This window comes from Centruroides vittatus, unplaced genomic scaffold, assembly GCF_030686945.1.
Source record: "Centruroides vittatus isolate TY-2023 unplaced genomic scaffold, ASM3068694v2 contig_453, whole genome shotgun sequence".
In the NCBI taxonomy this organism is placed as follows: domain Eukaryota; kingdom Metazoa; phylum Arthropoda; class Arachnida; order Scorpiones; family Buthidae; genus Centruroides; species Centruroides vittatus.
In genome coordinates this window covers 1,819,115-1,843,528 of record NW_027122249.1, presented here as the reverse complement: position 1 = coordinate 1,843,528, position 24,414 = coordinate 1,819,115, and the positions used below count along the sequence as shown (strand labels likewise).

The 24,414-nt window shown below is 31.1% G+C and overlaps 1 protein-coding gene across 1 annotated transcript in view; it reads left to right on the top strand.

Annotated features, from left to right (window-relative positions):
* Positions 1-612: 612 nt before the first annotated feature.
* The window catches only part of Cont (Contactin), a 30,509-nt gene continuing 6,707 nt past the window's right edge, over positions 613-24,414 (top strand). Inside the window, exons 1-16 of the mRNA XM_067272750.1 lie at positions 613-714; positions 6,369-6,426; positions 6,496-6,694; positions 6,776-6,907; positions 8,047-8,168; positions 9,202-9,362; positions 10,417-10,606; positions 12,901-12,993; positions 15,156-15,356; positions 16,191-16,293; positions 19,164-19,351; positions 19,427-19,714; positions 19,794-20,069; positions 23,723-23,889; positions 23,996-24,116; positions 24,181-24,336. Coding sequence (XP_067128851.1) covers positions 6,369-6,426; positions 6,496-6,694; positions 6,776-6,907; positions 8,047-8,168; positions 9,202-9,362; positions 10,417-10,606; positions 12,901-12,993; positions 15,156-15,356; positions 16,191-16,293; positions 19,164-19,351; positions 19,427-19,714; positions 19,794-20,069; positions 23,723-23,889; positions 23,996-24,116; positions 24,181-24,336 — 2,455 coding nt within the window. The 5' untranslated portion in view covers positions 613-714. The remainder of the gene's footprint in view (positions 715-6,368; positions 6,427-6,495; positions 6,695-6,775; positions 6,908-8,046; positions 8,169-9,201; positions 9,363-10,416; positions 10,607-12,900; positions 12,994-15,155; positions 15,357-16,190; positions 16,294-19,163; positions 19,352-19,426; positions 19,715-19,793; positions 20,070-23,722; positions 23,890-23,995; positions 24,117-24,180; positions 24,337-24,414) is intronic.

Genomic DNA, 24,414 nt, shown 5'->3' with positions numbered 1-24,414 from the left:
TTTACATTATTTTGCATGATTGTTCATAAATGCTGTATAAGACAATATCGCAAACAAAAATATTTCAAAATTAAGTTTTTAGCATATTTATTATTATTATTATTATTATTATTATTATGCTAAATTTAATTATGAATGTTTCAATTGTTATTCAATTATGCAAGTATTTTGTAGGAATAAAATTCAAAATAGAGACGCCACCTTGAAAATCGAAAGTTTGATGTCTATAACGTTTAGATATTCGTCGCATTAAAAAAATGAATGAAATCTGCTATGTAATGACAAAAAATAATTGAAAAGAAAAAAATATCGTTCAGAAGGAAAAAATTTTCATATCTATATCACTTTTAATAACCATAGTAAACATCTACAACATCGATATGACGTCATTTATCTATTTTAATATTGGCGAGTGTAAAAATGACGTCAAATTGACATATCAAACGAACCGACCTTATTTATAAACGATACGATTTTTAAAAAGTTTATATAATATTATTTTAAAATAAATTATTTATAATAATATTTTTAAAATTGTTTTTATTTTGGCGTTAAATATTATCACGGACGTGCGACTTAATTTTTTTTTTATTTACCTTTTTCGACGGATGTTTATTTTCAAAGCGACCGCAGCGCCAACAATTGGCCTGGTAGTCAAAATTCAAACAGGTAACTTCCGGTGGAAGCAGGGCGTGGAGGCGGTCTGTAGGAAAGGTAAGAAATTTAATCAAATTCTTATCAGTGGAGGAAACGAGTCATAATTTTATCTCTATGGCTTCCCTTATCGCTTCCTGCGATAAATGGTTATAAATAGGAGACTGCTTCGAAGATCTTACGTCAAACATTTAAAATAAAGGGAGGGAGTTGTCTGTTTTGATTTAATTCGAACACCTTTAGAGGATTCTCGTGTAAAAATAAATATACATTCCTCCCCCTTTCGTCTTATGATTTTCTTAAAATATCTGACAAAAAATGAAGAAGAAATTTGGGCTTTATCCTTTTCTCCTTTATATAATTGTATTTTGTCTCAATATTTAAGCTTATTGTGACCTCCTTATGACACTAAACACTTCTGAATGACTTCTATATGGGTTGTCATCGTGGTTTAATCACTTTATACACACACTTTCTCTCTCCGCAAATATACAGATGTAAACAATTACATATAAACAAATGCCTGGAGGCCAATCATTTTATAGTCTCAATACATTCAATAATGTACCATTCAGAATATCCCCAAATGTGTTAAATGTGAGTAATCGAGTTAATATAGTTGAGCCATGAAGGATAACCTAAATAGATGGCTGGGAAGTGTTGGCTTCCTGATTAACAGCATAGCCCTTTGCAAAATAGATGAGGAAACAAATATAGAAACACAGTACCTTTATCTAGTCTGGTAACTTTATTTATCTGTAAAACGAACATCTGGTATTATTGGAAAATAAAAAAAGTCTAAAGAACAGAATTCGAATTTTGAAATACCTCATGTTCTTTAGACTTTTTCCATTTTTGACCATTATTGGAGGAATAGCACATTATTTAGCGAATGCAAGTGTAACTTTAGCATTACCGTAACAGAAAAAGTTTCTACATTTTCATTGAATATATTCTAGGTTTATTTATTACTATGCAATCCAATTTCTAGACGTATGGAATCTGGACTATTATTCAAGGACAATACTTTGATCTCGTTATTTTTCTATTGATCGACAGATGAGAAAGCTTAAGCACGAGAAAACATTGTTGGTTCTGTTTAATTATTTCTTTAACAACTTTTTAATGTCAATTTAACAATAATCCTAATTTTGATTTATTTTATTTTGGTTTAATGTTTAAATAAATGATGAAGTAACAAACCGTAAAAACTATTACGCTTGCCAAATTAAAATTTCCTGCAAACATTCAAAGGAAATTCTGACAAAAATACCGACAAGGACATTCTGCCAGAGATGCACGCAATCGTGGTGTGGCATAAAATACTGCTTGAAACTTTCTCGCTTTCCTGTAAAGAAAAACACGGGTGACAAGAAAGTGTCCAAATGGTAAGTCAACAAAATTTGGGAAGAGTTCCAGCACAATCTGACAGAGTCTGTTTGTCGTGTCATTAAGGAATAAGGGATAACAAAGTCAACTAATTATCTGTGACATTTTCATAAGAGGTTACATAATTCTGCAGCTGCTAGAAAACACTTAGTGAGAAATTGAATACAGCCTGGATATCTGTCTTACTACAAGAGGCATGTATATAGGGATTCATTGGAGAATTATTGATATCCACAAAAATTTGTTGTTACCACAAAGAGCATTTTAATAAATTTATTTTGGAATTACTTACAAAACTTTTTTTTTAGTAGTTTTTGTTCCAGATACCCTACAAAAGGAATGGCTATAAATATACAGAGCTCTGTATATTAGATTTTGCAGTTCATGAGAGTATTTACACTTGTTTTGAGATTTTAATAAGCTACATGGCTTATTAAAATCTCAAAGTAATTGTGACACATCTTGGTTAAAGATTAAGGTTGCAGAGATTTCAGTAAAGTGGCAATGCATAATGGAAGAACTAAATGAAGAACATTTTACAAAAATTAATTTCTTATTTGTGCCCGAGAGAGAAAGTTTGCTTATATATTTCCTTCCAGTCAAGCAGATAAATCAATTTTGATGACATCTTGTGATGTCCATGGATGTGGATGTAGTCACTTTGATATAGGCACGATGAATGGCAGTTTCCATTCTTAAATTCAACAGATCTGTATCTTGTGCAGAGGTCCTGTCAACTTGCACGCTTCTGAACCTCTATATCTGGTATCTTCGGGACTGCTATATCTCGTATCTGGTGTATCATCTTATACTTTGTCTAATAGTCTGTGGTTATTGATGTCTTACCATCGGTTGTGTCGTCTTTCTACATGATATTGAAAGTACCTTATACACTGTATCTTATTTATAGTTTCTGGTTTGTTTTTTGTTGTTTAATCAATTAATAGTAGATTAATTTCTAATAATTACCTTGGTAATTTCAATACTTATTCATACGATACTGCTTAGCATTATTTCCTAGAAGCAAAAATTTAGATTGCCACATCAAATTAAAATCTAGTGCAGTTAACTGATGTAATTTAACATTATATTTTAATAATTATAATGTATCAAAATATAAAATAACGACACTGTCTTTTCTAATCTAAATATCATAATAAATTAATTAATTATATCGCTCAATCATATGGTATTTCTATTGCTTGTTTTAGAATTTTTCATTTGTATATTAATTATCTGTTTTATTATTTATTTGTTAAATAAATATAAAATAATTTAAATATTAATCATTTAGAAATTGTTTAAATATAACAAGAGAAAGCATAATTAGACACTAGTAGCAGTAAACAGTTTAGTTGTCTTTGTGGATAGAATTTCACTTTCGAACTGAACAGGATCTGTTTACTTGCACAATAATGCTGATTTTGTAGTTTTTAGCCTAAGTTTATTGATTAGAAATATAGTGATGCAAACTTTAATAATGTTTGTTTGGGGTGTATCTGCTTGACTGGGTTTCTTGTAATTATTAAATGATGCTCATTGCATAATTATGCAATAAGACGATAAGGAAGTATATTTATGACAATTTTTATCATCTTTATAGTAGATCGTTATAAGCCTAATTTGGCCCGCTTGCTAGGCAAAGACCTCTCTCTTGATCTTCCGCTTCTCTCTCTCTCACTTTGGTAATTTTTTCTATTGGATATCAGCTATTCTTTGAATTGCATTTTTCCATCTAGCTGAAGATCTGCCTCTCAAACTCTTTCCATCTTTTGAGTATCACTCTGATGATTCCTGTTTACCTGTTGTCTAGTCTCTTAGCTATATGCTGAGCCCATCCATACTCAATTCTTTAACCATGTCCACACTTTGTAACATCTGTGACCTACATTTTTGATTTTATCTATTTGTTGCTTTTCAAAGACACACCAACAACTGCTGTAAATCATCGGACTATAATTTGGAAATAATAATTATAAATTACAAGTGAATTTGACACTAGAGGGAGGCATTAGGTGCCATCTCGTATTAAATTTAATAATTATAATTTTTAAATAAATAATTTTAGATTAAACTGGAAGAAAAGAATCTGCCCGAAGAGGGACTCAAACCTGCAACTCCCACTTCCTGTGTGGACGCGTTGCCAGTTATGCTACTCGGACCTTTGGTCCAATCTCCTCTTCCAGTATATTTAACATTAAGAAATAACCATCGTTGGTTACTATAGATGTTTATATTTGTTGCTTTTCTTGTCTCTATGAATAATTCCCAACATAGCAAGTTCTATCTTTCTTCGGATTGTTTGAAGTTTATTGAGAATTTTCTTTGTTGGCAGCCATGTTTCAGTGTCATATGTTGTAATGGGTAGAATATGTTGAATATGCATTATGCTTTAGGCCAGTGGTTTTCAACTGGGCTGTCACAAAATGGATCAATTGAAGAAGGTAGCAGAACACTTGGGCAATCTGCCAAGAGTTCACTCAGGAGGATTTTCTATGGGAAACTAGATTCTATATAGATATTGGATATGCAAAAATACATAGAAAACTCCATGAGTTCAGCCCATCGGCAAAGTGCAAATTTGCAACAAATTATTCGTTTACATCCACTCAGCCATTGGTTGGCCTCTGTGCCCGAAATAGAGTGCTTACATGTATTACTAAAAGCACAATAACTCTACATTAATAAAGAATTTAAGATGCCTTAAAAAGATTATATAAAGTAGGGGTGTCAATATTGGAAAAAAAAGTTAAAAAACATTGCTTTAGGCAGATGGTAAGTCTTAAATATATTCCTCATTCTTGATAATGCTGTCTAAGTTAACTGGACCTGCAATTAATTTCTCCTGTTATATCTCCATCTATGATGATTAAATGATCAAGACAAATTTAGCTGTTCACTCTTTCTAGATTGTAATATCCTTGTGTGATGTATAGTACCTGAAACTTCAGCATGCCTGTTAATTTTTGGGTTCTTCGATCTGTTGGCATTGTTCAGATTAATGACCATTTCCCAAAATTCAGATATCTTGGCTACAAATACAATATGTTACTTAAACTTTCTATGTAGACATGACTAATGACCCGAAAAATGACATCCTATGTACAGTTTCTGTTTCACTGAGTTGAATGCTTTTTCAACGAGAGCTGAGAATGGTGATTTTTGGAATTTGGGTGTCTTCTTGTAAGTTACCTTAGTGAGCATATGCATGGTTGGGGAGCCAATATCAGCAATTTAAGGAGAAATAGGTGTCAGTAAGGAAAAATAAACCCACTCCTGTTTCAAGTTTATGCAATGTTTATGCAGAATAGCCACTACAGAACCCATTTTATTTTCTAGATTGATAGCAACTCAGCTTGTTATGTTCTTGTTTGTCAATATCTTGGTAAAACTTTTATAGAAGATAGGAAGCAGACTAATTGGCTTGTAATTTTCAATGTTATACTTGTCTACTTTCTTGTATAGAAGAATTGTGAGTGCATTTTTTCCAGTGTTTTTGTATCAAGTGTTTTTTGGGTAATTTGAAGTTTACTGATTCACTAATATGTCTACTTTTGTGCTAAGTTTGAGGAGTACATTTTCAACTATTAGGATTTTATCTGTGCCAATACTGTCATTACTGCCAGTTTACCCAATTTTGTTGATCTAATTGTCTGCTCAACTGTAATGGATGTGATTTACAATTCCTCTCAAAGTATCTAATTGGTTTAGGTTTAATTGGCCCATTAGATCCCAATTGCAGTATAGTTCCTAATAGAATTCCCACACTCTAACCACTAAACATCCTGTAACGTAAGTTGAAGTTTTGTCTTTCTCCATGATTGCTATTATGTGAGCTTTTCCAGTCGAAAATGCTTTTCTAAGTGTCTTTAAGCTTTTAATTAATTTCTATTGTCTCTTTGATCTGCTTAGTGCTGTATGCCCTGTTTTCTTACTTCCTAACCAATGTACAGGGTATTGAATATTCAATTCTGTTCTTAAATTTAAGTCTTGCTTCATTGTTTTATGTTTCCATGGCAAGTATAGAGTGTTTTGCAGTAGCTCTAGGGGCACATTGTTGCAGTTTCCACTAGATTGTTCTGTAGTAGACTACCATGCAAAATTTACCTACAGGATTTCCTTAAATTCTTATAGGGAAATCTTACAGTTTTTTTTTTTTTTTTGGTTTACCTGCTGCTCTCTTTCTGAACCCAAATCACATGAATATTGCCCAAACTATCATACAAAAGAGGAAAATTTTATGATGATTTAGTTAAATATTTATTATTTTTTATTAAATATTTTTAATTTAATTATTTTGTAATAATTTGAATTTTTTTTTACAGATGCCTATTAATGGATTCTTAATTTTTCCACTCTGTTATTTATACTTTTCTTCAATGGGTAAGTTTCTAGACATTATTAAAACTTATTGTGAATTAAATTTAAAAGTAACATAAATATATATTTCAGCTTTTTGTAAAGATTGTCCAAAAGAATGGGTTTCACACAGAGAGTCTTGTTACAAATTTGTACGTTCTCCTTTGAATGCTTTTGAGTCCGCTCGATCCAAGTGCCGAACTTATAATTCTGACCTGGTGTCTGTGAATTCTTTTATGGAACATGAATTCATTTCAAGCTGGCTAAAGGAACATGATCCCCAGCACTACAGGTTATTTTTATCTAACTTTTTATAACTAAATTTATTTGATGATAATGTAATTAAAAAATGTATTTTAAAAAATTTTCTCAGGTGGTATACAAGTGGCATCAGCGATGACGACAATTCTTGGATTTGGGAAGGCGATAATACTAAATTTAGCAACATTGATTTACTTTTGAATCCTTTAAACGAGTTGGGTTATGGAAGACATGTGGTTTATAAGTAAGTAAGACGTGTGATAAATTTGTTTGTGATAACATGTTTGTTTCTATGCTAATTATGAACAAAACTTAAAATTAATTGTACAAACTAATACTACATTGTAACAACAAGACTACCGTTTTGTTCCAAAACTGTGCTGAATTAAAGCTAGGTTTTGCATTGGCTTACAAACTGTTACAGAATGGATACAAACTTCCAGTCTGTCCTTTTTTGGCAAACTTTTGATCGGTTTGTTTGGAGTCCAGAATATCTTGACTTTTGTCAAACTTTGATTTATTTGATCAATTGGCTTTTTGTAACCTTTCAAAACCTTTTTAATCAGTTGTGTCCTAACTTTTTAATTTGTGTTGCATAGTACAATGTGGACAGTATTTCGTTTTGGTTAGTATTTGTTTTGTTTGTTCTTAGTGGTTTGTATGACAATGTAAATAGAGCTTAACAGTTTGTCAGATCAACTGCAATTATGTAACAATAACTCATTATGCCATGGACCACTAATTATATTCCTTCTGTATCACTAAATTACTATGGACTGCCGTGGTATATATTAAATGTGAATTGGGATATACATTTGAACCCATTGACAAATCACTTTTACAAATGTAAGTTAACATGATGTAAAAATCACATGGAATACAGGGATCACCAACAACTGCAACATAGACAATCTACACAAATGTGCACTACATACAACACCATCTTTGGACAATTATTGAAGAAATCCTGTTGTGGTGGGAATTTTAAGCATCTTATCAATAGTTCTGTCTCACTAAAACAGGTGCCAGAAAGTTGGTGTTGAATTCATATTAATCAGAATTTTTTATTCTTAATTAGCATAATTATTAATTACAGAAAAGAATTTAAACAGTTATATAAATTTCCATTTGTCTTATTTTGTATATTACTAGATTTTTTTTTGTTTTTGTAGTTTTAAAACTCCAAATATCATTATATCATTAAATAACCAGACTGCAATTTATATGAAATTAGAGATAAAATACATGTAAAGTTAAAATAATCATATTGTTCCTAATTAATATAACTTAAATGTTGCTTAGTGAAAAGATTTAATTAATATTTATTTAAGTTATAAGAACTATTTAGTTTGCATTTAGTATAATATAAGAATTACATTTCAGTTATTCTACTTCTGCAAACAAATGGGGATTGAGCAGAGTGCTTCCACAAGAAGAATTACCTTATATTTGTGAAATTCCTTTAGAAAACCTTGATAATATTATTCTCATGGAGAGAGATATCAGTAAGTGTTTGTGAATTGCTAAATATTAATTTATTGTACTTACAAGAAGACAGTTGTATAATCATTGTTTTTTGCAAACTTCTAGTCAATAGATTATGAAGGTTTGATTGTTTGGGGATTGGTAGCCACTGCAAACAGAAAATGTTATTACAGTCTTGTCGAAAGTGTATTTTTTTATTTATTAAATAAGTTCTGTAATCTACTTTTTACCAAATATGCTGAAGAAGCACAGTGCATTCTCCACTTATCTCAATTACAAAAAAGATTGTGCCACTTTGACCACATCTTTGTCTGTAAAGTTTTTAATGTCGGGTACATTCTAGTATGCATCAGTCTTGGCCACAACCAATGTATTGGTGAATAGTTTAATAAGCTTTCAGGGAACATCCAGCAGCCTAACAAGATGGCAACAGCAAACAGTGTCATGATGACATTTTGAGGCTTATTTTGTCAAAATAACTTTGGGTTAATACAGACAAGTAGTAAAAATGGTATTAATAATATAACCATGGAGTTGGCTGTATTGCTTCATCGGAGTTTGCTGTATCTATGACCAGATGAGTGCAATGTTCATTGGTTGCTGTACTGATGAACTCATCGGTTAATATCAAACTTTATTAATTCTAAAATTAACATGAGAAGAAATTCTAAATTAAAAATTAATTTATTGTAATTACCAAAAATCTGTTGTCAAAGTTGAAAATTTATCATCTCAACTATAAAAAATATAAGTTAAATTATAAAAAATAATATATAATGTTATTGTTTAGATGTATTTATTTTAGTTTTTTATTTGATGGGTTTTTTGAAATGGGGGTTTAGCTACCATTTGCCTTATGGCATAGCTTGTAAAATTTTGGAATAAAGAATATTATAAGGGTAGTAGGGATTAGGCTTTTGTTCCCTATCCCTCACCCATACCAGTCGACTCTGTTGTGAGTTGAGCTCGCTTATAAAAGAGAGTAAATGTGAATGGCCAAACCGGTTAAGCATGCCTTTGTTTGCTAATCTATTGATCAATTAAACATAATAGGCTATGGTGTATTAGTCACAGATGAAGAGAAAGTGCCAAGGGGTCCGTATTTTATCGAAGAACCCAAATCTATAATATTTGCTCAAAGCGATAAAGATAACGTAGCCACATTGAGGTGCGTCGCCAAGGGTTATCCACCACCTACTTACACTTGGTATCAGGTAAGTTTAATTTTGTCTTTCTTCTATAATATAATTATCTTAATAATATTGTAAATACAATAAATTATATTTGTAAATTCTTTTAATATTTGCCCATTGGAATAGGTTCATGTATACTATATTAGGAAAATTATTCAATCAAGTTTATTCTAAAATTATTTTTGACTCAGAAATTTGTTATTATGTTTTGTATTTAATTTTGAATAGAAGTGTCTGTAAATTTAGTAAATAATGCATACTGGTGACAGATTCAGAAGTGCACAAAAGAGAGTCTGAGTTGAAAATAAAAAAAGTATTTAAATAATTAAGAAGGACGTTTTAAATGCTTGTGTGACTATTGTATTGCAGACGTCCAAGAAACCATATCTGTCATCATAAATGTTTTTTAATGACATTACTAGGCTTGAATAAATAAATTTTAATTTGTTTTTGTGTCAATGGAAAAGAAATGGAGCTCCTAGCCTTCCTCTTGTATTCGTCACTGATTTATATAAAAATTAATAGTGAAAATGACTAGAAAGAAGGGTTTTGATAGTTTAAATTTCTAAATTAAAGTTGTTTTGTTCTACAAATTAATAGTCAAGTTTGTTGAATATTTCCAAAATAATTCAGTTACAAGTGGATCCAATTATTCAATCAGATTGAAAATATAAAATGAATCATTTCTGTATATATATTGTCTACTTGGGTCTTGTTTATTAATAGGACTTATTATACTGATGAAGTTTCTGATTAGAAAAGAGAGATCTTAGTCCAAAGTCAACACAAAATATTTTTATTTTCATCTGGTAAAAATAAAGATATTTTATTTTGATTTTGGACTAAGATCTCCTCTCTTTGCTAATCAGAAACTTCACCAGTATAATAAGTCCTATTAATAAACAAGGCCCAAGTAGACAATATATAGAGTACACGGAAATGTAAAACAGTAAGGACATGCTTTGATATAATAATTTGTAATAGTTTCGATTTCTGTTATGTGCCTTTGAAACAAGATTTAAATGTTATATTTAAGTAATCTTTGTTTTATATATTAATTTTCGACTCTATGTAGGTAGAATATCATCACGACGAAATGGTCAGTAGAAGAATCGACCCCCTCTCTGATTATCGCTATACGCAGACCGACGGAATTCTGATGATTCTTGATCCGGATCAGTCTACTGACAAAGGAAAATATTATTGCTCTGCCACCAATAAATTTGGTACCATAATTAGTCAAATTGTGTCTTTAGATTTTGGAAGTAAGTTAATATTTGTTAAAACTTCTTAGACTAATATGTAGAAACAGGAAAATTTTGATCAGATTTAAAGCTAGATTATTTAGCTAATAGCTATTGGTTATAGATTGCTCTTGCTATTCCTTGCACAGAGGGGTGCAAGATCAGCAAGAATGGTAGTTTTCCAAATGCTTCCATGTTATTCATTGCTTTTAGGTGGCCCTTGGAGACTGAAATCACTGCCACTGGTATCCACTGTGTTAACAGTTCTTCAATGTTAGTAATTTTTTCATATTTCCCATCTTTTATATAGCCCCATAAAAGAAAAACAAAAGTTTAGAGGCATGATCTGGGGAATGAGAAGACATGGTATAGGGCCACTGAGTCCAGTCCTGGAGACTTGTCTAAGAATTTGCAATTGGATTGTCGTGTAAGAAACTTTGAGTTGCCATATTTGATGCAAAATATAGGCTACAATATGGAATTATACATGATGACGTGAAATTGAGTTGTCGCCACCTACACAAGGATGTAAATAATAAAAATTACTATAATTAAATATGTTTAATTAAGAAACTGAACAATTAAATATAGGCTAATCTCTAAAATGTTTCTTATGCTTCCAGATAGTAATAAGTGAAATCCAAAAAATAACACATGGACAATTTATTAGAAACTTCTAGCATTTGACCAATACAAAATCGTGTTGTCAGCATATTGTAATGATGGTCACACGACACAAAATCATGTCAATCAGCAACATGTGTTGTTAGTAATCTACCAGATTTTTTGGGTTATAAAGAGACATCATTGCTGAAAGAATTTAACAATTTAATAGATATTTAGATATAATCTAGGTCTATTTTGAATTTGTTTGATTAAATTAACTGTGTTAATCAGTTGAGTGAAAAATTTTGTTTGTTTGGAGAATTTGATTGTTATGTATGATTTTTACTTCAGTTTATTTACTTTTAATCTTATCTGTGGCTTCTAAAAAATTATATAAGTGTAAGATCAAATTAGACACTGGTATACATTTAATATATACTTAATTTAAATTTCTACCAGTCTTTAGTGTTTTAGATGCACAGGAGACATATTGTTAGTGGTCCGGGATTTACCATTAAGTCATTGATACGTGTCCTCGATCGGTCTACAAAGTTGTACAGGGCTTTGTCACAAAGTGTGGCAGAAAATTGATGGTTGTCCCGTATTTTATTTTGGTATGGAATTTGCTGGATAATTTTGCATTAAGATAATTTAGATGCCATTCTGAGGTCCATGTAATTATTTTCAGTATCATGTGAGAACAGCCGAACCAGTTTCTACAAAACTTTGTTTGTTTGGGATATTCCTGGAAAGATGTAGGCTAGTTTTTGTTTCCAAAATAATTTGATTTTATAAACTTTGTTGGCATTATATTATTTCAACAGTAAATGATTCACATTTGGTTCTTTTTGGGTCATTTATGTGAATGGTGGGTATGAAACAAACTGTGAAATTCAAAAGTGGACAATAATAAAAAAATTTGATCGGTTAGCCAGTTGTTTGAGCAAAATGTACATAGTATCAAATTTATGACTGTTTTCTTTACATGAAGAGCTGGAACTTACTAATAGTCAAGCCTCACTTTCCACACTATTTCTGGCAAGACAGTTTAGTAAAATTTAACAAAATGAATATTGCCATTTTTGCCGGTGTTGGCGAGAATTTTGTGATGTAAAATTGTTTTTGGTGCATTATACTATATTGGATTTTTAATTGTTATAATTCTCATGTTTTTGGAATGAATTTTGAAAATTTACTCTTTAGTTTTGTACAAAAGTCTTACATTTATTGTAAGAAAAAATCAAAAGGGATGAAATGGAAAATTTAGACAGTTCCATCTTCTCTAGAATTAGTTGAAAAAGTTACACGACAAATTTCTAGGAGAGAGTGACAAATTGTTGCATTTACCAGAGAATTTCCTCGAAAAATGTTGGAAGGTACCAGAGTTAGAATGAGAAGGTTGATTTTAAAATTTCTGTCGCAAATTTCGTTGACCTGGAAAATTTTATTTTGAACCTTGAAGAGAGGTTATTAGTCGAAACTCTGCCACTTTTAGCATTTATTATCTTGCCACTAATGGGTATTTTTATATGAGAACATTAACTTAATGTATAATTTTTTTGAGCAATGATGCATACTTCAACTTTTTTTGAGTAAAATCACTTTAATTTTGATAAAAGTAAATTTATTATTATATGTTGCACATTAAAATTGTCAACGATAATTCCTATGATTGTTTCGTTTATTTGACAAAAGAAATTTAATTTCAGCCATTCCAGAATTTAACAGGAAGAGATCGGCAGAATATGGAAAAGAAAACTGGGGAAAGTCAATATCCTGTGATCCACCTCAAGTCTATCCACGTGAGTATCCTTAATATTTTTTGAAAATATTTAAATATTTAACATAATTTTTATAAAATTGTAAGAATTGCATTATATTTGTAGATGATATTACTGGATACCTTCATTTGACCATTGCAAAAGGCCATTTCTATGTTGTTGAAGACAACATAGAAATGGCCTTTTAAATAATCAAATTGTGTAATGCAAATCAGATCGGTCGATAATACGTTATGAATCAAATCGGTCGTAATCAAAACTTTAACCAGTAAGTTACTGACTGTCGTTTTCTTCCAAAGAGGCATTTTGCTATTGCTACGTGCATTACAAGATTGTAAATGTCATAAAATATTTTAGTAACAATTTCCTCAAATTAAACGAAACTTTAAAAGGACAAATACACAGTTTATAGAATACCATTAAAAGTACACTGTATTTTAAAGGGTATATCATAAACCACATATTTAATGATGTTTTTTTTTATTGTTCTTACATAATACACTATTAATAATAGAATGTATTATATAGGAACAATAAAAGGAAACAATTTAAAAGCATTGTTTCGAACACAAGTGTGAAAAATTTTATTCGATTTGCATCATTAGTCATAAATCCATTTTACAATTTTAGAATCCGCTTCGTATTTTATGTAGTAATTGATTAATACTCAACCAAACAATTTCCATAATTAATCAGGCTATAAATTTGCTATTATTAATGATTAGATATTAAGTAATTTGGTATTAGAGGTAGATATTAGGCACCATCTTTTATCTAAATTAATAATTATAATTTTACTCAACTAAACAGTGATTATTCGGACAAGTGTTGATGTATTGGCCATCAAGAAGTTTATTACGTAAATCATTAATATTTTGAATATAATATCATTAAAATTTTGCTCTCTAAATCATTAATTGAACTGAAGTCCTAATATAATCATGTAATTTATATAATAATTTTTCAAGATAAAATAGATTTGATTCATTTTTATTGTAATCTTATTTCAGTTTATACTCTTATACAACCTTTTTTAATACATTAGAAAATCAAAAATGCAAAATTACTTAAAATTTTAATACAAAAGATTTCATCATAAAACCCAGAACACTGAAGACTAACAGCTATAACTTTCAATTTGTAGACTAGTCTGTTTTTCAAAATGTCTGTGCGTTGAAGATTACCCAACAAGGAAAGGTTGAAGCTGTTTTTAGTGTGTTTTAATGGGTTATTTCTTATATATTTTTTTTAATGAATTTTTAACTTTCTTTCATTTCTTTAATTATTAGTTAAATAATTTTTATTTATTCTTTTCACTATGCTCATATTGATTTTTCTTAATGAAGTCAGTTTTTTGATAGAATTAACCTTTGTGGACCTACAGAATCTGGAAGTTAATAAGTTGAAATAGGTAAAAATCAGGGGAGAAATCAAAATGCACGTGCACATGATTAGTTATTTTATAACAATATTCTAGACTGTCTTGTAAATTGTTAAAGCCCCAGTCTAGAAAAGGATTCAAAGACATTTTTAAATGTATTAAGAAGTCTTTTACAAATGTAAGTTAGGATAACAAAAGTTGTTTTCTGTATCAGTAGAATTGTAGACACTCTACTTATTGAATACATTGTTACTTGTCAATACATCTCATAATATTCTTCTACAAACAAGCAAGAATGCAAACTGGTTCTTGCTTAAAAGAAATATCCAAAGCTTTCTTTTTTGGAGAACACAAAAAAACCGAACATGATCAAAAAATGAAATTAAACGATGGCTCATGTCTATTTTATGGAGCTCTATAAGTAAAATTGGTAAAATTAACCAAGTGAAAATTAAAGAATGTCATCTATTGACATCTGTTAAAGCTTCAGTGATTTGCAATTTTAATTAATTTAATTAAATTTTGATATGCCTAAAAAGCAACTGCAATTGAGCCACAGAATTAAGCACTTCTGCAACTCTCAGTTATGGTTTATGGGACTTGACATATATGTTTATGAATTTTTGTTAATCTTGATAGCATAACTAACTAGACACTTTCCATTCAAGCCAAAATCGCATCAAAGTTAATTCACTGGAAAAAAGTGTCCATTTGATATAGAATTTACCAAATAAGAACCGAACAGATTAACAAATTTGATTAAACTGTTACAATAACTTATCAAAACATTTTTTAATTATAGGTGTAAATTATTATTGGAATAGAAATAAGTTTCCAAATTTTGTGGAAGAAGACCAGAGAGTTTTTGCATCGTTTGATGGAAATTTATACTTTTCTTCACTGGAGAAAACAGATCAGGCCAATTATTCTTGTGCTGTTCAGAGTGTAATAGCTCCGGCTGGGCGTACAGGACCGTTTTTCCAACTGATAGTTGGTCCAGCATGTAAGTTCTGTATATTTCATTAAATTTACATATATATTTGCTTTTTGAACACAAGTGTCATTGCTAAAACACCAGATTATTTGACATATTCATCTTTTTTGTTGCTCAATACATTGTCAACATAGTGACAATGTATTGACCAACAAAAAAGGACAAATAACAGATGTTGAATAGTTTGGTGTTGTAGTAACAACACTTTATTTATCATGTTCCAGAAACCATATTGAATGAAAACATTGTTTGAAATAGCAGCTAAGTATAGGATTTTCCAAAAAGAATGCTACCATTTAAAATCACTATAATTATGTTATTTATTACCTAGAAGTATTCAATGTATGCAATCAATAGAGTAACTGAGTTGCGTCTTCCATCTGCATTCAGATGTCTTGTCATCGGCTGCCTCTAAGAAGCACTGCAAATGAAAATGGCAATAGAGAAAGTGTTTTGCATTCGGCAGTTCACAAAGTCAGAATCATTTGTTGTCATTGAATGGGAGTAATCTTCAGGATTTGTAGAATTTTGGCTGCTTTGGAAGGAGTGATGATAGGTATGTCATTGCAAGCATAGGAAGATGTGTACTGTGCAATGTGAGGTGCATGCTTTGAGAAAGTGTAGCAGTCAAATGTGAAAATTTGGATGGTTTCCAATGTTTTAATGTACTTTATGATGTTCTTGGATAATAATTAACACAATTATAGTAATTTAAAATGGTAGAATTCTTTTTGGAAGACCACAGGGAATGTTAATATATATAGTGCTGGTTAATTGGGAGACTATAATTACAGATATATATATATATAGAAAAGATATGATTATATACAATATTTATTACAGCTAGCGGACAGAAACTGCAATTTCCCAATACTTTTCCGAAGGCTTTTCCGGACACTCCTCTGGTCGGAGACGATGTCAGGTTGGAATGCGTGGCATATGGATAGTAAGTTAAAATTAGCATAATATTTTATTATGTGTAGAATTTACAAAACCAATAAAGGCATTTAAATTTGGAATAATCATTACATTTAAATACAGTAGAAGCTCAGGTTTGTGAGGGTTATGTCCTGCAAAATTCCACAAATATAGAAAGGAGAAATATGTAAAAATAAGATTAGGCAATTGAAAAGATATTAGTAGAAAATAAAAGCATGTTTCTAATTTGTGTTTATTTTCTCAATGTGTCTTATATTAGATTCATTAATGGTGAAAGCACGAGCAACTGTAGCTGCCGATTTCCTTCTTGCAAATGATATAAGTGCTTCAATTTTGTCCTTAAGAGACATTATTTTCTGTTTTCGTTTTCTGCTTTGCTGCTGCTATTCTTGTTTAGATGACAATGTTGATTTGTCATCTAAACAAGAAGGAATTTCCTGTTTTGTTATATATAAGATTTTCCTGTTATGTTATATATAACAGAAGGAAAGTATGGCAATCGGTCAACAAATGACACCTTAGATTTTTACATTTTTGGATTCAGGACCTTGAAATTTTGAGAAATGTAACAAATTTGGGGAGGGGGTTTCTCTATGTATGGATGTTAGTGTGTTTGTGTCTGGGGGACACAATTTTGTTCACCCTCTTTGAAGCATAATAACTCTCATCAGAAAACTTTTGAAATTTTGCAGGGAGGTTTGTTTATTAGGGGATTGATGCTATTAAATTTTGGAGATTAAAGGTTGAGGGGATGGGGAGATAATGGGGGTTGTATCTCCAGTAGGATCAGACTTAATGACAATTTTACTAGTTATTAGCATTTACAGTTTTTACATCTAAACAACACTGGAGTGAAGTCAACAATGCACCTTGAACCTGTTACTGGTGTGAGTTACATGAAGGATACAGCTGATCTTGATATCGAGGCAGCCTTTAACCAAGCAAGGGTCATCCTCACTTCACCTCACCCTGAACACTTGAGATGGTTAGAGGCCATTTCCATTTATAAATCTAGCCTTACCGCCACATGCATCAATCACAAGGAAGAGCTGAATTTGTCAGTTGCTTGGCAGGCCCTGATATACAGTACACCGATCTTTAATTGCCAACACCGGCTACCCACTTGAATCTGCATGTCCAACATAACAATTTCATGAGACATGGTTTTGATCTGATTTTCAAATCTTTGTGTTCTATTTATTCTGTGTATCACTTGAGGAAGAACTTTAAGCTGTTCAAAAATGTTTGTGGTGTACTTTATTCTTCATGTAACTCACATTGGTAACAGGTTCAAGGTACGTTGTTAATTTACAGTTTTTTTATAAAATTCCTACCCTGAAAATTAAGCTTTTTGCCATTTTATAATAGTTGAAAATATGAAAAGTTTTTCAAAATACAGTAAAATATCATAACAGGTGGTGCCACCAAAAGTTTCCAGGAAAGCTAAGTAACTGATTTCTGAATTTTTTCCTTGTATGTTTATGCAGTTTTCTCGGAAGCCACTCTTGAGAATACGTATTATTGAGTGTGGCTTTCAAGAAAAAACTCTCATAAATTTTAATAATCATATCAGAAATTGTTTGTATTTTATTCATTATTTTAGTATATCAAACATTGCAAAGCCTGATATGTATATATAAACATAACCAAATGAGCGCCATAAATAATCAGACTATAACTCCACTAATTTAATGATTAATACTAAGTTATTTGCTACTAGAGGTAGACCTTAGGCACCATCTTTTAACTAAATTAATAATTTATTAAATAATTTAAAATTGTCTGGAAGAAAAGAACTGACCTAGGCTGGGGCTTAAACCTGCTATCTTTGCTTGCCATGTGGTGTGCTTGCTAGTTGCACCATCCAGACCCCAAGCAAGCCTTCACTTCCAGATGTATTTATCGTAGTTACTTGCATATAAGACGAGATTTTCATTCATTTTTCACTGTTCGAAAACCTAGGTCATATGCATGAGTGAAGGATTCTTTGAATTTTTGCAATAATTTTTGTGAACCATGTGTTTGCATTTTTTACTGGATGCTCATCCTCTGGTGTTTAAAACAAAAGTATTTTATCTGGGTTGTTTCAATTGTTCTCGTGCATTGTCAGGAGTAAAGATGAATAGCAATAGGAAAAGCAAACCTTTTGAATTGAATTCCAATTTGAAATTCCAAAATCACATGGGAGCCCAATTTAATCCATTCCCACATGAAAACAGATGATTATTCAGAAATCAGAATTTGAAGAAACTTATAAGTGTAATCGATGGAGAGTGGATTCGACTGTTAAGAATTGGCAAAAAAGGTTCCTGATTGTCCAGCTTTACATGAACAAATTATGTTGTCAATTTTACAACATTTTTCTTTAAAGTTTAAAATGCTAGTAATTTTTGCAGGACAATGTGTGCATTTACATGCATTTGACATTTTATTTGTGATTAAACAAAATTAAATTAAATTATATTAATAAATCTAATTTTCTTTATTTTGAGCAATAAAGTCACACCTCATCCTATATGCAAGATCATCTTATAAGCGAGTAAATACAGTAAATTTAGATATAACCTTACTCAGTTAATCATGGTGGGAATGACTCCTATGTCAATGGCCTAAGTACAACTCCACAACAGTACAACATGGGAGTGCCATTAGCTGGCTGAGTACTGTTATGGATTGAACTTAGAGTGCCACAATTGCATTTAACTTAGCATAACAGATGTAATTTTAGTACAGACAAAAATATGTTGTACTATAAGTGTATATCACATTGGCATAAGTCTGTTTCTACATTGACATATTAACAATCTAGCATATTTCTGTGTATTTATGATGAATTTAATAGTTTGTTGCTACTAATTTAAAAATTTCACATTATAGTCCAGTACCTTCTTATAATTGGACCAGAACAGGGTCTACGAATCGATTGCCAGAAGGCGCCCGGCTAGAGAATTACAATCGTGTTCTCAAAATTCCAGCAATAAAAGTCGAAGATATGGGTGATTACATCTGTACGGCTTACAACTATGTAGAATCCATCAGAAAATCGACGCCATTACGGATACAAGGTAATATAATTTTTATTATAAAATATTAATTATTCTAATATATGTAATATATATTGTTATGTTTCATTTTTGTAGCTTTTCCTTCATTTACCGTGTACTTGGACGATAAAATAATGGATGTAAGCTCGTCGTTAACTTGGACCTGCGAGGCTTTTGGCATTCCGGACGTAAAATATTCCTGGTACAAAAACGGAGAAGAATTGAATATAAGAACTTTAAAACCAGAAGACGTGAATCGTTACAGAATATACGAAAATATTTTAACAATTGATCAAGTATTTGAAAGAGATCAAGGCATGTATCAGTGCAAAGCAACGAATCAACTGGGTTCTGCCTATTCTTCTGGACAATTAAAAATTTTATGTAAGTTTCACACAGTTATTTTATTTATTTATTTTATCTTTGTTATGTTTAGATATTTATGGATGTATTTTTTTCCTAGCACTTGCTCCGTCATTTGAAAAATATCCACTAGAAACTGAAATGTATGCAGCCGAGGGTGGGAATTTTACAATTCCGTGCCGTCCCGAAGCCGCACCTTTTCCCACCTTTGAGTGGAGGCGTGACAATCAAATATTAACTAGCGGAAGATACCAAATTCTAGATAATGGTTATCTTTATATTGGTTCTGTGAGTCTTTTAGACGAAGGAAGATACACTTGTATTGCAAAGAATTCATTCGGAAATGCACGAAGCAGTGGAAACTTAATAGTTCTTTGTAAGTATTGATATAATTATTAAACGAGTAATTTAAATGATATAATATCATAAAAGTACATAAAATTGAACATCATCAATTTTTTATCTCATTCTTTGTTCATTTTTTTTGTATTTTACATTTTTACAAATAAATTTAATTAAATTACAAGCTGGGTTATATTCAGGTCACAAATAAACTAATTATTAAATGATCAAATAATATAATTTTGCCTAAATGTAGGTATTTAATGAATAAATTATTTAAGATTATGGAAGAAAAGATTGGCTCAGAATGTGATTTATATCTGAATTACTAGTTTTGTTAGCTGCATCTGCACAGTAAATATTAGTAGTCCTATTTTGGGTTGAGCTCTCCTTCCAAAATATTAAATTAATTTCTAATCATAAATCCTAGCAAAGATGATGGCCTAATTATCTTTTTTTGGACCAAATTATGCAATTTGATCATGGTTCAATTGGTGAGTTGTGATATGCCGATATGTTTTGAACTAAAGTCGAACTCGGTTATAACAAACACGAATGTAACGAATTCTCAGTTATAAAGTGCAAAATGCCATAACAATTTTAATTTACGCATGTCTCCGTATGTTTTCTCATGGTTATAATGAGTGTACTTCATGGATATACCTAGCAAATTTTCAGTAGCTATGCAAATGTGAACATTCTTAATTGTTCAAGTAGTAGGAAATGCAGTACCAAATTCTTGGAAGAGATAAAACTGAAAGGTTTACTCAGTTTTAAGATCACTGGATAATTAGTTTTATGACCTGCATGAATTACAGACCTAATTATCACTTAACTTTCTTCTTGGAGACTGTCTCCCTCTTTCTTGACTAGCTTCTGATCCTAATCTGCCAATTTACCTAATCGTCACCACTATTGTAAAATTACCATACACTGTAGTTAGAAACAAACCCTTGTATGAGAAAGATGTCCCTAAATAAAAGAAAGTATCTCTCAGTGTTTGAAAAAATAGAAATTATTCATGAGTTAGAACCTGGTGCTAAAAATGTTGATGTGGAAAGTTTTCTGTCTTCTTCAACAGTATTGACGTTATGGAAAAAGAAAGACATCTGCCTATTGGTGCTAGAGAAAAATATAACCAAAACAAAAAATTTAGAAAGTGTGATCATGCAAACATTGATGAAACATTATTTCACTGGTTTAGTATGCAAAGAAGTGCTGGATTTTCAATAGATGGACCGATCTTGAAGGCTCAAGCAGGAAAATTTGTTGGACAACTTACATGCAATGATTTTGTATGTAACAATGGTTAGTTGGATTGATTCAAAAATTAGTGGAGAATCTCAATTGTCAATCCAGTAATTGCAAACGAATGGATTGACCGTGTTTGGGCAGAAATGAGGAAAGATTTTAATGATGAAGATATCTACAATTTCAACGAAACAGGATTTTTGTTATAATCTGATGACCAACTACATGTTTAAATTAAAAGGGGGAAAAGGTGTTGGTGGAAAAAAATCAAAGAATTGCTTGACGGTGCTTGTATTTGCAAATATGACAAGAACCAACAAAATAAAATTGTTAGTTGTCAGAACCACAGTGTTTTCATTACAACCACAATGTTTAAAGAATGTAAAGAATCTTCCTGTTGATTATACTGAGAACAAAAAAGCCTGGATGACTTCAAATATTTGTTGGCAGTACTTAAGTGATTGGAATAAGGAACTATTCAAAAAGAAAAAGAAGTTTTGATTGTTAGTTGATAATAGTTGAAATTTTAATGTCTGATGATGATGATGAAAACAAAGAAAGTGACATACCTTTATCCAAATAGTTGCGATGCAATAACATTAACAATTTTAATAATGACATTGATGAGCTTTTACAAGTTGATGACAATTTGTTAACAAGTGATATTCCTACTGAGAGTGATGTCTTGGAAGCTATGCCAAATAAAGACAATGGTGATGATGAATGTGATGATAATATGATAAGTGAGATAGAACCAAAACAATTTCTGAAGCTCAAGTGGAAATGGATACATTAGTCAGGATTTTTGAAGGAAATGAAGTAAATAACTAGACTTTCAATGCATTGAGTACTTTAAGAGGAAATTTAAGAAATATGAAAGTGAAATCTTTGAAGCAATCATCAATTTTTAACTTTGTGCATACTATTAATAAAAATACAATATAATGTATGAGGGTAATCCCAAAACTAAGGTCTCCTATTTTTTTTAAATACAAAGAAACGTTTATTTTTAATAATGTTTATATCATTTTAAAGTTTGAACATTTATCTATTTTTCTACATAATTGCCATTTTGGTTGATGCATTTTTGTATGTGCTGTAACAGTTTTTGCATGCCCATGTCATACCAGCTTGCCGCCATGTCGTGTTAAATCTATTGAAATTCATTGCCAATTGACGGAAGTGTATGGCAAGTCATGCATAGATGCCAAAAACGTTCTGAAGTGATGTAGGGAGTTTGCAGCTGATCGTACTGAAATTCACGATGAAGAAAGAAGAGGGAGACCATCAATTTTCAATGAGACAGTCACAAAGGTTGAGCAAACCATGCGTGAAGATTGGCAAATCACTCTGGATGATCTCTGCATTTTGGTTCTTGGGGTTTCCCGAAGCACCATTCATAAGATTTTAATGGAAAAGTTGGAATATCAAAGGTGTGTGCAAGATGGGTCCCACGACATGGCAGTGAGCATGTAATGACATGGGCATACAAAAACTGTCATAGTGACTATAAAAATGCATTGACTGAAATGGCAATTATGTAAAATAAATAAATGTTCAAGCTTTAAAATGATATGAACATTATTAAAAATAAATGTTTTTTTGTATTTTTTAAAAAATAGGAGACTTTTCTGTTGGGATTGCCCTCATAATTACACATTTTTTTGAATCAACTTATTTAGAATTAAAAATTAAAAGATCGTTTTCACTAGTTATTGGTAGTGTTGCTACAAATTTTGCTGCCTGCAGGATGCTCCCTATGTGTTTGCACCAGAAGCGGCTGCCCATTCTCCCTCTAGTTATGTCGCTGCTCTTCACAGATGTAACAAGGAAATTTTGCTGGTTCCCTAATGCTCGTTATAACTGAGTTCGACTTTTACTTGTAGGTCTACTACAAGAATACAAAAAGCATCATAAAATGTTAATTTTTTTGGTCTGCCTTTTGATGATTTATATTTTTTATATAAGATCTTCCCAAAATATTTGTTGTTTCATTATGTGTATTACATACTGGGTATTGTGTACTATGTACTAACTTATATGTTTGGTGCCATGTATTATATGCAGCAGTGCATTATGTACTGGTGTCATGCACTTTATTAGTTCTTAAATTCAATATACTGAATATATATCACTTACTTTTGTTTAAGCTTCATAGTATTTTATATATAAACAACAGTTCAATAAACCAATGTTTGATTAAAGTCAGATAATCTGCTGAATTATTGGGCTATGATTAGGTTGTTGATTTATTAAGTTAAGTTTTAAAATTATCACAAAATGGCAGCTTAACTGCCTACCTCTATACAAATTAATTTGTATCTAATTATTAATTTAGCATAATCATAGCTCAAAAATTCAGCACGTTATCTGGCTTCACGGTTGATATTTTGTAGTTTTATTTAATTGGATTTTTATGTTTATTATTATATGCAGCTTTTCCATCATTACGAGAATCCCCCACTTCCAAGTTGGCGGCAGTCGTAAACAGTGATTTGACTCTTAAATGCGAAGCTCGTACGAATCTGTTGTTAGATGTTGCTTACATTTGGCTCCAAAATGGTTTAAGAATTGACTTTTTGAAACAGCAACAGTATTCCGTGGTGTGTAAAAAATTGTACTTTTTTAATAAGCTATCATAGAAAATTCATCATAATTTTTTCAGTATAAACTGATATTAAATCGTAGTTTCTGCTAATTTGATTTTAGGGTGAAAATTTAGGTTATTTGAACATCCATAACATCAGTTTTGCCGAGGCCGGCGCTTACACTTGCATCGTTAAAACCTCGGTTGGTCGTATAAACACCTCGACGGAGTTAATTGTTATTGGTGAGCAGCCACATTGAAGTTTAGCGGTTGCATAATGGCAGTCACTATATGATTGTATTTGTAGGTCCGCCTGGTGCACCTGGTGCAGTATTAGCCGAAGAATTGAATAATACATCCGGAGTCGTTCACTGGAGCGATGGTGCCGATAATGGACGTCGTATTTACAGATACATTGTCGAAGGTTATACTGAACACAATAAGACTTGGATTGTTTTGACAAGTGAGTGTTTTGCTCTAATATTATTTGCCATAAATATTCATTTATTATATTGTGATTATGAATTTTTAAACAAATTAT